Raw genomic sequence first — 18,665 nt, 5'->3', positions numbered from 1 at the left:
CTGCGCTGATTGGCTGATGTATAGCAACCAGTGTCTCCATAGTGATATAGAGGAAGCAGCATAGCTGTGAGGACGGGATGATCAGCAGCCTGAAAAAAGCTCTGCGGCCACTGTGACAAAGCAAAATCATTATATCTGAAATTCTAGCACACAGTCATGCGCACAAGCACGTACTGTACAGTATGTGCACACACACATGCACAGGAGGAAAACACATATGCACATACACACACACACTCAGACCTCAAAGTGCTCCCCTCCCTTACAACATCACACCCTAATAGCTGTGGTATCGAGCGGTTGTCGTTTAATCTTGGAGGTGAAATGCAAGCTGAGCCCCCAAAAATGAAAAAAGATGTCACATCTCTCACAGCAATATCTCTCCACTGGCAATAAGTTCAGATTTCATTATACATTATGCAAGAGACAATCTTCTGCTCTAAATTAAATGTGCATGACACCTAGATGGCTGTCCGACCCACTCGACTGGGAAACTGGAAGTCTGAAATTACCTGGATAAAAAGACGCATTATGGCCGCCTTGTTTATAGAATTGGTAAATCTAAGTCACGCTGGCACTGAAGCACCATCGCTCCAGACTGTACATGTTTGGGTTTCAGACCAGCGTTAGGGAACACTGAGAAGTGGATTGGATCTCAGTGTATCCATGGAAACAGTCTTGACATCGAAGCATCAATCAGGGCTCTGAAAGGTTGCGCGTGCATGATTGATAAAGATGAGTGCAGATGTGGAAAAAGAAGAAGAGCGTTTGTGTTGGTAAAATCTCCTCACCCTCAATTTTCTTTTTAACTCTCCACGTTTGAAAGCGCTAAAGCTGCGGTTTAGTAGTTCCTGTTTTTTTCTCTTGTCTGTGGTTGTTCTGATGGTAAATAAGTGCTCTACTGTTCCTTACCACAGTAATCTTCCTGCATTTATGGTATATCAACACAGCCTCCCTTAAGAACACTTTTTTAAAACAGAGAATTATCCCACTGCACTTGTTATGAGCTTTTTGACTAAACAGCCCTCAGTCTCTACACCCTTGAATGTCCACAGTGGAATGATGTAATTTCCCTCAAAACATTTAAAGCACAAGCTGATCTAAGCACAAATCCAGTGAACATTTTCAGATTGGTCAGTGTTTGAGGCTAAAGGGCAGGTTTTCTTTTTACAGCAAAGCAGCATTGCAGCGTTCTTGTTTTGGATTTGAACTACACCCTCGACTCCAGACGCGGCTAAAGCTTTTAGCTTCTCAAGACTTGATTTGGTTGGACTAGCTGTATGGAGATCATTGAAACAAGTCCCCATCTACTTCAGTTGTTGAGGAGAATGTTGCAATGCTGTTTTGCTGTGAAGCTCCAGAAATGGTTTGACGGACCGCTGCACTTGACTTCTCATCACCTATGGGGTGAGTAGATAATGACTAAATTTGCATTTTTGTCAAGTTTTACTCTTCTTGTATGTCAAGTTGTTCTATTTCCTGTCTTTGTCTTTTTCACCACCTTTATGATTGCCCTTTAGTTTCACCGTTTCCTTTCCTTGTGTGTCTAATGTCCCAGACATTTGTCAGTATTTCATACTACCAGTGATTTTAGGATATTTGTCTTGTGTTTCTGAACTTGCATGATTTTCTGATTGCTCCCTTGGATTTGTTTGCTGGTGTTGGGCTGTTTTCCTGGCTGGACCATTGCTTGGCTCAGCCTTTTGTTCATTAAATGTGGCTTGCATTAATATCGTAAAACAGCACCAGCTCAGCTTCAGTGTCTGCATCTGGTCCACTTCCTCGTGTTCCTTGTTTCTCTGTAAGCACAAGCGTGACAGTACTTCCCTTAAGACTCCTGACACCATCAGGCCTCAAGGAGTGAGGAAACGGGAGCCACTGCACGAAGTGCTGTTTTGACAGTCCCAGCGCAGTAACGGGGACAGACAGCGATTTATAAAATCCCTCAAAGGTGTTCTGTCTTCAAATTGCTGTCACTGTCCATGTTAATATCACCTCAGCTGCCACCACACAAGCGTGCGTTTGACAGCACGTCTTAAAGAGTCTGCTGGAATTAAGTGTACTGAAGTTTGTGGTAGTTGTGTGTCCTACAGTGTGGTATAAGTGTGTCCATACATGTAATATATGCTAATGAGCGGCATGCGTGAATCCCTGTGGTGAAAACACACACAGCTGAGAATGGCACCCTCCATGTTTTCAAAATTATGTGACATAATCACCTCACACCCTCCTGCCGCTTCATAATAACTCGTCCTCACTCACTAATGAACCGGCCACATTTCACTGCTCTGATGAGGCCCAAATCAGGCAGGCATGGTGCTTAACGCCTGGTTCATACATGACAGAATCACTGATGGCGATGATACTATTTTCTTGCTAATAGGTTAAAAGTTAGGAGGATGGATCAGTCATTAATGCTAAATCATCAAATGTGACAAGATTGCTGAAAAAAGCTCTTTTTTTTTGCTACTTCTAACAATTCTGATCTCCAGAACCAGACCCACAATATGAAACATGTAAACCTCACTATTTAAAACTCATTGAGATCACTGTCATGTAAAGTATTGTGAGTTTGCAGCCTGCTCTGATGGAATGAATGAAACACTGAGTTTTATAATGATAATCAAAGAGACTGCATTTAATGCGGATCAGTCCCATCTGGTCGATACCTGACAGGTTCATGCAGACAATTGAAGACGAGCAGGCAGATAGGATGAGTCTTGCAGGCAGGTGGTGGTAGGCGGCTCGCAGGTTCAGGTGGCAGAAACTCAGAAGCAAAAACAGAAGGTGAGAGAGCAACATCGCAGATAGGAGGAACTGAGAGAATGAGAATTGGCAGAATAAGAGAATGAGTGGGAATTGGCCGGATAGGTATCTGCTGGGCCGATGAGGAAGTGAGATGCAGGTGAGGAGGCGAGAGGGAAGGTCCGGCACCTGCAGAGCAGGTGAGGGAAGTGGGAACAGGTGAGTTGGTTACAGGGCTCTGGTATTGTGCATGCTCACTCACTGACACTTGTATGGGACACTTAATTGGATGGAGCCATTGTTAATGTGATCGGTCACACCGAGTCAAAATGTCTTTTGTGAAAAGGGTCTATTGAAATACTCGCCTGCACTCCAGCTCATAAACATCTATACCTGCTGCTATTTTCTCACAAGTGCCTGAACTGTACTGCGCATGTGCAACTCTCAACAGAGATGAGAAGGAAGCGAGATGGCTCACTCCTGAGCAGATCCAGAAAATAACGTTTGTTATTACTCTTTCTGGCCTGTTTACTGCTGTGAACTGTAGCTGCCACTAGCTCTTTAGCTCAGTTAGTCGTGCAGCTAGCGGTTCAGGAGCTTTGGACTAGGCCTTGGACGGGCCAGGGCTCGCTGGTTAGCATGCTAACTTAACTTAATATCTCTGAGACACAGTATAAAGGTATCATAATGCCAAATGTTTTCACATTGTTGATAATTTTAGTTACTTTTTGAATGTTTCAACTAAAATTCTTTCTGCGTAATGAGCAACAAAAGTACTTTTTGTAAACAGATATCCTCCTCTCCTGAGTTTACTGCATCAAACCTGTTCAAACTTTGGCAGAAGTTTTTTTTTTTTTGCTCACGACAACCCCCTCACTCATAATAAGTACAGAAAAGAAAATATTTTTTCGGGCCTTAAATGTGTGTTACCGCAGTTTGTCAGGATGTTCAGTGTATTCTCAGCAAGAGCCGAGCAAGATGAAAAGCTGAACAACCCACGGACAAATTTTCCACCAAGCAATAGGAGGATCAAAGAAGTTCTGAGCGAGCTGAACCGAAATCCTTGATGTGCACACTGAATAGCTCAATTTTGAAAAGCAGCAGCTCCGTGTTTAACTTGGATTAAATCGTGTCCTACTAGACACACAAATGAAGCGTATAAAGACATCCACCCCCGCCAACCCCAGACCCTCCCTTCCAGTCTATTATTCACCTGAATGTAATGCCATCATTAAGCTGGCCTACTACGCCCATCTAACACCAGTGTTTTTTGTCATCTGATCGATGGCTCCAATAAACCCCTTACTAATTTGGGCTCAAGCTCAACCCCCACTATCGAACAGGCTGAGAAACAAGCTCTTTCCTCCTCAGTAACAGTGGACCAACTGGACCGAGAGGTTAGAAAGTGACAGTAAAGGCCAACTAATGATGCTGAGCGGCAAGAGGCGAGGAAGCCAGGTCTCTTAGCAACAGTTTCTCCTCCCTGCCGACACTCTCATACCGGCTGGAATAAACAGTTTTGTGTGTCTGTGTGTGTGTGTGAGCAGATACATGTGGGTACTGTAGCAGACGTCATCGGTTTGACACCACAAACAGCTTAGCATAATGTCTTGTGGCAACTTGGAACAAACACTGCTTTTGTTTTCTTGCAAGTGTGAGTGTGTGTGTGTGTGTGTGTGTGTGTGTGTGTGTGTGTGTGTGTGTGTGTGTGTGCGTGTGTGCGTGTGTGTGTGTGTGTGTGTGTGTGTGTGTGTGTGTGTGTGTGTGTGTGTGTGTGTGCACTGCATGTATTGTGTCTGTAGTAAAATGGGTATATGTGTCGTGTGAAGTCTGGAAACTTGTCTTTACTGTAACATGTTCGTACCCTCCTAGTGTGAGCAGAGCTGCAAATCAGTTATTGGTCAACTATTAAATTAATCACCAGCTATTAACTACTATATAAGTTAAAATTCTCTGATTCCAGCTTCATACATATGAAGATTTTCTGTTTTCTTTACTCCTCTTTGACAGTTAACTGAATGTGTTTTGGTTGTGGACAACAATTTGTGACATTTATAGACCATAGTTTGAATCATGGCACATGCAGACCTTGATATTTGTGGATGTTTGCTTGCTCAGATGTCTGTGCACATAAATCTGATTCTACGTCTGTGCTGATGCCTCTGCACTGTCTTGTTCTGTGACGTTATTAATAGTGTAAGAAATGTATTTTAGATACACAACACGTGAGTGCATTGCACCCTCTTGAGTTGAGACATAGGAACTTCTGTTTCCTTTCCTTACAACACAGAGGGAGAGGTTTAATCCAAGAACTCTGAATCCAACCAGCCACAACACTGACATTCACTGCTGCTTGATTTATACTAAACTAAATTATTACTAAATTATTGGTTCTTTGAGATATTCTTAATCCAGTTTTCATTACCTGAAAGGAAGAACAACCCACCTTTCAAACTGCTGTTGGTATAAATCAAACTCTCTTTTTCTATGTTATGAACAATATATCATATATAGTATAACAATTAGATAAATTAAAATAATATCTGATCTTTGTGAAGCAGCTATTATTTTTATTTCATAGAATTCTTTATTTGATTTGAAGTTTTCTTTCTTTCTTTCTTTCTTTCTTTCTTTCTTTCTTTCCACATAGAAGTAAAAATGTCACCTCCTCCCCAGGTAAGTGTGATGTCAGTGCCTCTCTTCCCTTTAACTCCTACATCTCTGAAATAAAGGTCTCTGGTGATATCTGCTGGATGAAAAGTGTACTGCATATTACATTTTTCTGTCGTTTATGAGTGGTGTTTTTGAGATGCCCTGGGACTAAGAAAGTTCAATATAAACATTTAACATATGTATATGGTGTGTGTGTGTTATTGTCATAAAACTGTACAATCTGACTTTCATCTGTAATATACATAAATATGTAACTTTGGACTTTAATTATGGTAATGAACCTTTGTAATGAGTTATAAACATTATAATGACGGTTGACCTTACTTTTGCTGAAGCCTTCTTAGTAAGTTAGAAACTCCCCCTTTATCAATCAATTATTGGCATATCTGCAGACTTGATGTTTATCACTCTTTATTTAAAAAAACGAGATGAGAGGAAGATGAGACGATCTTTAATCACTGATTTTGTTAATGAATATTAATGAGGGTTTTCAAAACCTGGCAACCCACAAGTTGTTTTTATAAGTACCTTACAGCTGATCCATTAAGCATTATCAAATGATTTATTAATCATCAACAATGTCATTTGTTGCAACTTATAAATCCTTCATTGCAGATACTTAGTGGTATTGAAATATTGAACATATTTTAATCTTTCTCAGTTTGAACCTCTGTCAGGCAGGTTTGTTACCCATAGAAATCTGCAACCCCAACCTTCAACTTCCGAGTATGTAAATTCATATAAAAACGACACATTTCAATAGAAACTAACTAAGCTAATCCTTCAGGGTTTGTGTAACATCCTGTCTGATAACATGTCTCATTAAAATTGCTTCAGATTGCTTGTTATCCTGGATGACAGCCTGTCAGTTTTGGGATAAATAATGGTTGTAATATTTAAATATTTAAATGCTAATACTCACAATAATGCCTGTGGAAGAGATTTAAAGTTTTATTTTTGCTTTTCACTATGAGGTGCAGACAGTTTTCCGGTATGGCATTTTGTGACTATATAATGTCTAATCACTCTTAAAGGTGCACTCCGTAGTTTTGGGGAAGAAATTATATTCAGAAAAGAAGATCTTCATTGACTTTGTTTTAAAACTAAATAAACAATTTCTCTTTGTTTTCATGACTGAATAAACTGAATAAACAACTGACCTTAAAGGACAACACAATTTCATACTGTTTTACTTTGTAATATGTAGCGTACCCTGCCACCTTTCAAGCTTCAGATCATTTTCTGGGGACCTTATTTTCCTCTGAGAACAACTTGTTTATTCAGGTATGGAAAAATAGTTTCCAGTGTCCAGTTTCAATAATGTAATTTGATAATTTGCGAATCATGAGATTCAATAAATGTTTCTTAAGATAAACTTGTCTTAAATTTACTTCTTTGGACTTCTTTGGGCTTTGGACATCAAAATTGCACACCATGTCACTGGGCCCTTTAATCCCGGCTTTATATTTCAGAACCATGGGTCAGCTCTACAAGTGGGTTCAGTCCTGGATCAGAACCAGAGACTACATACGGTCTGTGATCAGAATCAAAGACAGAGGAGAGCATCATGGGGAAAAAGACTGAAAGGGTAACTCCAGCAATTCCACATATTAAAATATGTTTACAGGTCTTGGGGAATTCGACTGCATATGTGAAAAAAGTCGTATAAAGCCTTTTGTGACTCCAGAGGAAGCTGCATGTAGCCTGATGAAATGCCTACAGTGATGGCTGAGTTGCATTCTGGGTACTGTAGGCACCAGGTTATGAAAAGCAGTCCACAGGTCTAGTATTGCACTCCTCTAATACTGCTGGACTCATTACGGACAGTTTAATGAACAAAACTAATACAGCGGAACCAGAGATATCACCTTATTTATTCTTCCTTTTCAAAACCTGCTGCCTACATTACCCACAATGCAACCTAGGCTCTGAGTGACATCACTGGAGGCAATTTATCAGATTCAATGCAGCTTCCTCTGGAGCCACAAAAGGCTTTATACTCCCCAAGACATTTACACACTTCAATGATTAAAACTGGTGGAGTCGCCCTTTAATGACACTGTATACACCTTCTGTGTATTATTATAGACCTTCTAAAGTATATGATGTGTTTTCTATATACAACAATGAGTTAAAATATATGTAAACATCTTGTTTTTATGGATTAAATCATGAATATCCTGAAGCTCTCGCCTGTGAGCCAGAAAGAATAACACACAGGACTTCCGGTTACCTATTTTTAAAAAATAAGATCTCATGAAGTGTCCGATGAAAGAGCCGATACGGAATCGAATCAATCGATAGCATTCAGACTAATGAGCTACAGCACGTTTTAACTATTACTTGTATTCATTACACAGCAGATCAACGGCGGGGTGGTCTTTCATCGTGGCGCTTTTACAGCGACAGTCAGGTCCTCTCACTTCCTGTCCGCCTCTCTCTGTCTCTCGCTTGACGCAGCTCCTCCACACGGCTGCGCATCCCTCCACGGAGCTGTCAGGCAAACTCACAGGAGCGCGAGGCACGCTGCTACATTAGGTGAAGTGTCCTTTTTAAACAAGTGAGCAAACGAGGAGCTGAAGAAGCGAGAAGACGACGAGGAGCTCAGTTCTGGTCCGGGACGCTGTTGTTTCGGAGCGACTTGTCCTGGAGTTTGGTGCGAGCTCTTCACACTTTCCGAGAAAATCAACGCTGCTGCTGCAAAACTGGAAACTGTGCTTTTAACAGCAGGGTTGTTGTAAACCTCACAAGACCCTGTTGTACTTCTGGATCTCTCTCTATCTCTGTGTGGAGACTCACGTAGGCAGAGCGGAGGTGATGCAGAAGTGAGGGCGCATTTGTGGATCTCAGCGGCTTCGTCTCATTGGACAAATGATTTCAATTAAATAAGCCGAACTCATTTAGAAGAAACCCCCCCCGAAGACCGAAGAGTCCGTGTAACCCACACCCTCCTCTGCGCTGCCATCACCTTTGTGCAGGGACTATGTTGATGAAGGAGTACCGCATCTGCATGCCTCTCACAGTGGAGGAGGTAGGTGAAGTTCATCTTGGATTGTGTTGATCTCGGACCTTTGCGTGAAGGAGAGTTTGTTGGATTCGCTGTTTTAATGTGGAATCGGTTATTGCAAAAGTTGTCAATGATGCGCTCACGGTTTTGCGCCAAAGGACACGTTGAGCTGCTGTCACCGCGGGGTGGAGCTGCTGCTGCTGTCTCTCTCTGACAGATCCACTACTCTTTGTGTTGGGGACCAGTAGTGCGGTCGACTGTAAGATAGCGTGCAGCAGCAGCAGCAGCAGCAGCAGAGGGGATCATGTGATTGTTGGAGGTAGTGAAGGACAAACCGTGGATCTGCTTTACTGACTGTTTTTTCCTGTGATTGTATGTTTGGATAGGACACCTCACACACCACACGGTCACACATGAGGAGTCACCTTTGTGCTCCCTGCAGTAAATGATGCTCGTGCAACCAGATTACACATGTACCACTCTGTCTGTGTGCTGAATGACTGAAATGCAAATTTGATGCACATTTTTGTGTGAGGATGAAGGAGAGGAGCATCTGCTGGCTGAAGTTCCCCTCAGGTCACAGTGACACAGAAACAGCTTCACGATCCAGCAATGCTGCTGCTGCTGCTGCTGTGGTGTTTCAGTTTATTTGATTGTTATGTCACACAGCGTTGGTATGTGATGCTTTGAGAGGTGTAACTCATTTGTGACTGTGTGCGTTTATGCGGGTAATCTTCAGGTGATTCATTCCAGTGTTGCCTGAACCTAAACGACAGATGTTCCAGCTGAGGCGTTTTACCGTGTCATAAAGGATCTGCACACCATTTAATCCAGTTCATGATGTGACACGAGCTCTCGCTTGTAAAGGTAACCAGTTCAACTCTGAATAAGTGTGTTGCCACAGTGGATCAGAGCCACTAACAGTAAACCGAGGATGAAATACAGTCGTCATCAGAGCTCGAGCAGCCTCTCCTGAAGTCTATCGATCCTTATCTTGCTTGGTCCTCCTGATTAAGTAGTTTCTGCGAGTTTCATATAATTACCAGGACGCTGCTTTATCACATGGTGTCCTCGGGCTGATTGGCTCTTCTGCTGTCGTTCGCTCCAGCTGTGATGGAAGACACCATCGTCCTCTTTGGCCAGGCAGCTAAAGGCTATCACATCTGTTGTTGTAATGATTATAACGGGGGTTCAACCTAATCTATTAACCTGTCTTTGACTTGACAAATGAACACTTGTAGTATATTCATTTTTGCAGTGCACGTCTGCACTCACAAAGACATCATCAGTAAGACTTGGAACAGTGTTGAGAAAAGGTTTTTCTAGTGCAATCGTAATGTAAAAGGAAAAGAAAAGCAGTTTTAAGACGTCACTTTGGGCTCTGGGAAGTTGTGATGAGCACTTCATCACAGATTACTCCATAATGACAACAATCATTCATTGCAGCCTTGGCAGCAACAAATTACATTTTGAAGTGGTCATCTGAACCAGTGCAAATGACATGTTTGTGCTGCTTTGTGCTCTGGCCATAATTGAACGCACAATAAAACACATCTTCTTCTCACATAGTCACCACACCGTATCTTTCCTCGCACTCGTGATGAGTAATGATTCATCTGGTGCTTTGGTGTCCTGGTTATAGTATACGCATTGCTTACACAACCCGTCATAAGAGTCACGAAGCAGGATCTCCTCGAATGGCACTGCAGCACGAGGGCAACAGGCTGGACTGTTCTGTTGCACAAAGGCATGACCAGACGGTTACATTTTATCACCATGGGCCCTTCAGGAGACTCTCATCTCCCAGTGGCCATTAACTTGAAGCACTGTGGGGGAAACAAATTGGAGACATTGCCGTGATGATCTCTTTATGGTCAGAAGTGCAGTTACGTTGGGTTTTACAAAACTGCAGAACTATTTGCTTTCGAGCAAATAATGTGCAGTTATGTGAGTATTCTGTTGCCCAGACGTTTCTGTTCAAGTTGTGTATGTGTTTGTTACTCTACTGTGTTACACTCATACTAAATATGAATGTGATTTGGTAAACAGGCATTTTGACAATACGACAGATAGTGAACTTTTTCCCCCTTGGCGATAGTGACTTAAAAACATAAACATTAGTAGCTATTTATAAATGCATTTACAGTTATTTGACACTTTCCTCACCTTTGATTTAACACCTTTCTGGCACACCGAGGTGCTATGGATAAACCAAAAGCAAAAGTTGATTAATTTGTATGGACAGACGACAAACAACAATTGCCATGTGCGAATTGAGGTGCAAAGTCATTACTTCCCCAAATGCTCCATTGTACGTGTACACACAGATACACAGAAACCAGAGTTTCCGTTTTTTAAAACTTTCTTTACCCAATATTGTATCTTCTCATTATCTATCACAGTTAAAAATAGGATTGCACTTCATAGAGTGCATACCTCCACCAAGCCCAAACAGTCCACTTTTGTACTCACTCATAGATACCAGCGAGTTTTTCACCAAGATCCATGCATTATTCACTGAGAAATTAATGAAAATGTTGAAAAACGCCATATCTCGCAATGTCAAGGAAAGTGAGGAAAAATTCCTGGATCCACAACAACAGTCAATTGGTTCTATTCTGGGCTGAGACCCATTCTGAATCCAAGTTTCATGGAAATCCATTCAGTAGTTTACTGTAGGTGTAATCCTCCTGAAAAACCAACATACAGACACGGATGAAAACATGAAATACATTTTTGTCAAAGTTTCTCTTTTGTACATTCTGCAAACATGTCAGCCTCTTAAAGAGGAAGAGAGGTCAGAGTGTGAAGCATAGAACATAGACAAAACTAAATGCTGACGTCATCTTGCAGAAACAAAAGCTGGCCGTCAAAACCAAATAACACCTTTAAAACAAATCACGTCACAAAGGTTATCGCATATATATTTGTAGTTGTGTAGTTGTGTTGTGTGTGAGTTTGGAATTTTGTCCTCACAGTGATTAGGACTAGATTTACAAGCCTTCTCCTTGCATGAAGTAGTGCTGAGCATGTTTTACTGCAGCCTGCGAGACAGACTCCTGTTCTGATCAAGGTAACATCAGTCAGTGTACGGTCAGTCTCTGGTGCTTTCCATATGTTTGTTTGTGTCCCTGTATACTTAGATGCCTCACAGCATGTCTCGGCCCGGGCCCAAGATCTTGTTTACGTCCCCGGAGTAGAGACTCTGTGCTCTGACTAACGAGACGCCTGTTCCTTCGTTGCCCCCCGAGGAGCTCGTGGCTCAGCCACACAGTGACCTGGTTCGCACACGGCAGATGGTGAGAAACATGCTTAGTCAGATGATCTGCCAGACGTGAAAGGATGAAGGAGGGAGAAAGAGAGAATATATGTGTTTTGAGAAGGTAATTGATTGCTTCGGATAACTGACTGACTGCCTAAGTCAGCATGATTTTGTTTTGGGGCGGCTGTGGCTCAGGAGGTAGAGTCTGTAGGGCTTCAGCTGTATGCCGAAGTATCCTCGGGCAAAATACTGAACCTCATATTGCTGACACACAAACACTGCAGGAAGTGCTGTATCGCTGCTGATGGGCAGGTCGGCACCTTGCATGGCAGCCTCTGCTGTCAGTGCACGTTAAGGGCTTTGAGTAGCCAGTGGACTAGAAAAGTGCTGTTTCAAGTCCATTTTGGTCACTAATTGTCGTGCGGGTCGACGACTCTCGGAAACATCTGTATGCACAGATTTTGAGGAATACTGAAAACATGGGGAACAGCCAGTCTCGCTCTGTCTAACGGTAACAAAATCTTCCTCCCAGCACCTTTGTACAGTAGTTGACATATAAACATGCTATATGGTGTTTGTGTGATGGGGGGTTACATGCATATGGACTATAAAATAAACTATATACTATAAAAAATTGTCTTGATTTGTAGGTTATAATTTGACACTTAAAACAACAACCTCATCCTGTCAGTGACAAAAACAAACACTTTTAGTTGACGTCACTTTGGCAGTCGCAGTTGCCCCAAAGGTTACGTTGTAGCCATTGTGGCCGTGTCGCGGCTGCTGTCTGAGGTGATCTACTTGACTGATTCCTAAACTTTTGGTAAGTATGAATCATTTACACACCCGAAATAGTAATAATAAGGCCCAGCTTAAAATGCAGAAATTCCCCTTTGAGTCTCTTTAAGTCCTCTGTGTTAATCTGGTTTGGTGTACTGCTTACAGCATTGTACACAGTTGAATATGTCTGTTATCAAGTGTTCTCCTCTATGTTATTTGCTGCTATTTCATTTTATCCTCTATCTTTTTTCCCCAGTATGCCTCAAAGCTAGTGCACTGCCAACTAGTTTCCCCACAGGGATGCGTTTTCATATTCCTGATTATTGTCTCATGATATCTTAAGTACCAACTAAAACAAAACTCACACACAGCGGTGGAGGATTCATTCTGACGTTCATTTTCAGACCACACTGCGCAGAGCTCTCATTGCCTCATCAATTACCATGCAATTTCCTCTGCAATTAATCAACCATTCACTGGTTAAAGAACAGAGCATCTTTCCTGCACCTGAGCAGCAGTTAAATTTCTCTCTCAACACTTGCTTGATCAGCTCCTGAGTAATGAGCTTCGGAGCAAGGGCTGAGGGAACCAGAACGTCATCTTTGCTCTGGTAAAAGACAGGGGAAGTGTCTGTTTGCCCTCATCATTTACGAAAGGCACTAGTCCAAATTGGCCCCCAGATTCATTAAAATGGAGCTTGGTTCAACTTTCAGTCAAGATACTTATCTGATTGGCCCTGGATCTTCATTAAAATCCTCCAAGACCTCCTCTGATGCTGCCAGAAAGCTGTCAAATCAACAGACCGTTCAAAATTCATTCAGTACTTCTTAACTCAACCTCGAGATATTTTCTGAATAGACCATATAGTGCAATAACTAGTACTAGTTGTACTAGTTGCTTTTTTCAGTCAGACTGTCCCAATCATATACTCAGTGCAGTTTACTTAAATCTTAAGAATAAACGTTTAATTCCACCACTGATTGTGACTGGTCGGTTCTCTACCTGCAGTCTATATAAGGGGTTATATATCTGCATATCATTACTTGAATTGCTTCCATTTTCCAGCTGCCAGCCTGCTGGCTCATAGGACAGCACCCGTTGTGCAGATAATTGAAAACGTGGTGGTATTGTCGAGGTTGTGCACAAACCTCAGATTATGGAACCAACTCTATTAAAGCTAATTTTCTCTGCTTCTCCAGCAGAGAACTTGTCTTTCTACGTCTGGCTGTTGCTGGCTCCTCTTAGTGCATTATTTTAGGGTTCTGCAACATCGGAATTACATTTTAAGTGCATTAAAGCGGGACAATGGGCAATTGAAGGCAATTTATGCAATCTTTGTGCTCAGGCTAAATAATAATTTGAATGGGCTACAGCACTGTGTTGGTTTGTGAGCCTCAGAAGAGATAGTTGAGGAAGGGGATTAGGATTTTGGTGCAATGAATTAGTAAAGCAGTGGCAAGTCAGCAAAGCTGGAATACACATGTACAGTCTGTTCTCGGTGTCTGCATTCGTTGTGTTTTTATCTTTGGTCTGTGTGACTCTAATTTTAAGATCTCAAGGTTTTTGATTTCACATATTGTCGTTTTTGTTCATCTTGGCCTTGGCTTCTTTTTGCACTTCTTTTTGTCTACTGTAAAAAGTACTCCTTTTTTTTAATCCATAACCAGCAGTTAGTATAGGGCCATTTTTGATCAAATTGCATGGAGATTGCAATCTGCTGATCCAGGGGTCTAAAACTTATAGTGTGTAGATGTGAGCCAGTTTGGCAAGAGGAGGATATGTTCTTGTGCATTTTTCTTTTTTCCCCCAAATTTCTAATATCCATACCGTCTCTGTCAGGGGAGGATGTAGACAGACGTGCACTACATCCACGACACATATACCGTTTTCAAACCCAGAGTTAGCGTGAGTTAAGATAAAGCAGCAGATGGTACACCTCAGCAAACTGACTTGTGTTCTTAATCAACAAAATTCTTAATTATACACATCGTTGTTTCCGGGGCTGATGATGGAGGCAGCCTCTGACAATGTAATGGTGGGTACTTTTTCAATACCTTTTGCCTCAGGCTTTTAAACTCAACTCACCAACTGAACGATGATCCAGAGCCTCGTAAACAGAGATGAAAAAGTTTTCACAAGCCAGCGTCCTCAACTTAATTGCGCGTGATAGTATTATGCCTGACAAGGGACAGAAATTGTCAGCCTGGCGTTGTGGCTTCATCACAGTCGATCGGAGCTGTAGCCAATAAATAAATAAAATATAATTTTTTAAATTTATTTATAAAATAAATAGCCTTTTGCATTGAAGACAAAAGCCAGATGTTAGTAGGTGTGAGTGGATATTTTTGTCCAGTGTGAAAGTAGTAATAGTGTTTCCAGCTGCTACTTTTCACCTTGCAGCAAGAAACAACAGAGGAGGAAGTCAAACAAGGTTCCCCAGACTCACCTTCCTCTATAACAGTGTCCTGAATCAAAAAAATACCTCTAGCAGAACATGTACAAAGGCACCGAACACCTTAGTTTCACATGAAGATAAATCAGGCATAGTAAAGTTTCCGAGGCGATTTACTGAGAAGGCGTGGCAAGGTTACATACTGGAACAGACGAGCAGGCAGGAATAGCAACATTTATTATCTGGTAAACAGTTTTCTATTCATAGAGGACAGCGGAGGACTAAATTAAGAGCAGTTGTGCCGGAACAGCTCGTTGGGTGACAGGAGGTTGTGGGAACCAGGGTGACTAGTGAACAGGTGAGAAAAGAAATCGTCCTATGGAGGGGAGAGAGTCCATGCCTTTACCTCCATGACACAAGCAAAACATTTAAACATGCAAATTAGGCATGAAGTAGCATTTAGTATTGACTGGAGTACAATACACATAGTGAACTGGGAGGAATGACAGTAAAACATGGTGATTAATAGGATAACATGACAGAGGCAATAAGGAAAGAAAGCCAAACAAAGATGCAACGGGTTCACAAATAGAGAACGCAATACATCAATGAAAGGGCCTCAAACACACACACGCACACGCACACAAAAGCCACATCACTAAGCAACCCTCCTACTGGGGCTTCATAGGTGTTGAGAGTTATAACAAGAGGTCTGGGTATTGGATCTCTCTGATGTTGTGAAGATGAAGGTCCTAAAGGAAAGGAGAAATTGTCAGTAAGCCAGCAGCAGGTGGTCAGCAGCTTAAACAATAAAAACATTTGAAAAAAAACTAATGAAAAATACATAAACTGATGTGTGACTGTTGTTGGAAAGTACATTAGCTGAAGAGTGCAAGACGGGGGGGTGCAACATTTGAGAACAACATCTTAGAAAACCATCAGTGCACTGCGGGAAACAGCAGTCTGTCGTCTGCGAGCTCCGGCACACACTTGAAAACAGCAAGGTGCTCTCTTTGCAGCCAGTTGAAGAGATTCATTTGTCATCCTGTGTCGATGACTCTATGATACATTTATTTAAAAAAGAGTTTAAATCTCACATAGCAACTCTTCCCACAGACCATGTTGTACCAAAGCTTGACATCTGTTGTGCCCTGTTCCTGCTGCCGCTGGCTATGTGTTTGAAAAGCCACACACATTGCAGTAGTGAGCTTCAAACAGAGGCCCTGTGGGGTTAGAAAAAGCAGCAGCACATTTTTAATGGTCCCTTGCACACATATATACACACCCTAGTCCCACACACACACACACACACACATTGTACTGACTCTTGCTCAGAAGCCAGGTACAATGCTTTAATTCCAGAGAACAGCAGCCTCATTGATATATTATTCAGTGTCTTGGGTTCACCAGCAGAATGCTGCTGAAATAGAGGCAAAGTGAGGATATTTGAACTCAGATCCGCTCTGCTCACTTAGATCAGTTCACAACATTTCTATAATTCCCTCATAAACAAGAAATAGATAAAATAAAATGAAAATAAATAAAAGTTAAATAACCAGACAAATAAAAAAAACAGAATATGTCATTTGTCGTTGCCTTCTCGAACAAGATATTTAAGCGTTTTGTGATCCGACACCAGAGAGGGCAGGACATCGTTTGTCTGTGCCCCTTGTTTTTGGTTGAGGGACCTTAATCACCATGGTTACAGTAATAAACACTAAAATGCGTTTGTCTTCATTTTTTAAAACGTATTTCTCCTGGAATTACAGCAAAAAATATTATCAAAAGGCAATATCCAAATCACAGGAGCTGCTCTTTTGTTAAAAGTGACAAAACAGCATTACATTGAAGCCCTGTAGAGAGATCCAAAATCACATCATCATGATTTGAATAGTTTTACAGCAAAAAATGCAAAAATGGTTCTTCCCACTGTTCGTGAATCATATCGCAATCTAAATATCTTTCAGAATAATCGCAGAGGGATTTTATTGTACCACTTCGCGCAGCCCCACTGGGAGTACAGACATAGCCTGAGGTAAATAGGGACACTCAAATACTATGTCTGAATAGCTTAAACCAGATGAGGTGTAGTTATTCCATCTCTGTTATGAGCGCCAGAGAGTTTGTCCTGTAAGGCTCTACTGAGGCTCACACTTCATCGCTGCTTTTATCTTTTTGATTAGGAGATGTTGGAGATCCCAAAGCTGCTTTAAGCCTTAAAGAGGCTGATTAGTGTTATTACTGGAATAAGCTGTGTCTGTTGAAGCTGAGGGTGAAAGCTTGGAGGACTGGTGGTTGTCTCAGCGGGTCTCGACCCCCTAATTAACACAGAAGTCCCCCCGCGCATGTCAATATCAAATGTTTGACAGCTGATTGGTCTATATTGGTGCTGCTGCTGCTGCTGCTGGCATAACTCCACTGTTGATAATTATGCAATCTATACAGTAAATATAGGTAAAATTATAAATTCTGGGGTCTCCATGTTGTTTTCTTATTCATCCAACAGAAACAGTTTTTAAACAGTCCTTATCTGAAACAGAATAATAAAATGTTGGGAATGGAGCAATTAAATCCTGGTGTACTGTCAGAAGACTTTAATAATAATTGGAGACACCCATGGAGGACTCCCTGGCAATTCACTCCCAGTCAGTCTGTTAGAAGTGAAGAAGCCTTTTGAAAGAAAGTCTTCAAGAACCTCTAGAAAATCCTCTAGCTTTCATCAAGCACTTAGATATACCATGACCCACAGTATGACTGAGAACCTTCACAGGCTGTGGAGGTGATAAAAGTGTGTGTTCAATGCCACTGAGGTAGTGTGGGAAGGAAATATAATAGTTGACTGATAGCGCTGGTAAAAAGGTTGAGTTTGTTGGGAATGCTACCATTTACAGCCATGAATAAAAAACATTTTAAGCAAGAAACTAAAAGTCAACTCAGTGGCCAAGCTGTAATCACACCTGTACAATCTAATGCAGTCAAATCCGGCTGTTCCGCCATATAGTTTACTTTTACAATCCCTATAATGAGCAAGGTTATGGTTGGTGGTGATTATATTCAAAGCAGGTGTGTCAAATATTCTTATTCATTAAAAAAGATGTCAACTTCCTGTTGACCAAAAAATCATTTTATGGATTATTTCTTTAAATACGATTGAATCTCTTTTTTGATTGGTTTTAACATGTGTGCCACCGAACAGGCTGCACTCCGACCGGTTTAATGTGCAGCTATCATCGTTCACTTTACCAGGACAGGAAACTCTTATTCGCCTCGTACCCCACCTCCTCTCTTCCTGTCCCCCTAAACCTCACTTACTGTCAACATCCTGTCTAAACAAGGACAAACAATAGCTACTGAGAATAGAAGCTGTGCTGACACATTGTGAATGAGTTATGGGACAGGTGTTAGGAAAGATGCAGCGTGAGAGGGGAGCAGCTGGACATGTCACACTATAATGTGATCAGAATGTATCAGGTGATGGACTGTGTGTGATCACACGTTAATATGATAATGGGGCGTGATTCGTCGTGATTCGTTCATGATGCAACTTGAAGAACCACCTTAACAAGATGTTAAAACAGGAAGAGGGATGGGAAGATTTTTTTATTATATACCATTGATAGTATTGAATCTGTTTATCGATACTCAATCAGTTCCCTTATTGATTCTTGATCATGTTTGTCAAACTGGCTGTAGCCTGAGAGCTAACTGTAGTCAATGAAAGAATTGGATGTAAGACTCCCGAAACAACATCATTGTTCACAAAACAACATGACCGTGGCAGTTTACCAGTGGCAGGTGTACCGGAT

General features: G+C 41.6%; 1 protein-coding gene across 2 annotated transcripts in view; it reads left to right on the top strand.

Moving 5' to 3' along the window:
- The first annotated feature begins 7,879 nt into the window (after window positions 1–7,879).
- The window catches only part of LOC311268082 (cytoplasmic phosphatidylinositol transfer protein 1-like), a 47,718-nt gene continuing 36,932 nt past the window's right edge, over window positions 7,880–18,665 (top strand). For both annotated transcript variants that reach the window (XM_084371456.1, XM_084371455.1), the window contains exon 1: window positions 7,880–8,449. Coding sequence is in view for 1 of the 2 variants with exons in the window: in XM_084371455.1 (XP_084227581.1) it covers window positions 8,402–8,449 (48 nt within the window). In the remaining variant the exon portion in view is untranslated. The remainder of the gene's footprint in view (window positions 8,450–18,665) is intronic.

The sequence above is a fragment of the Pagrus pagrus genome (genome assembly GCF_965226575.1).
Source record: "Pagrus pagrus genome assembly, chromosome: 13".
In the NCBI taxonomy this organism is placed as follows: domain Eukaryota; kingdom Metazoa; phylum Chordata; class Actinopteri; order Spariformes; family Sparidae; genus Pagrus; species Pagrus pagrus.
This window is presented reverse-complemented; position numbering and strand designations above follow the sequence as displayed.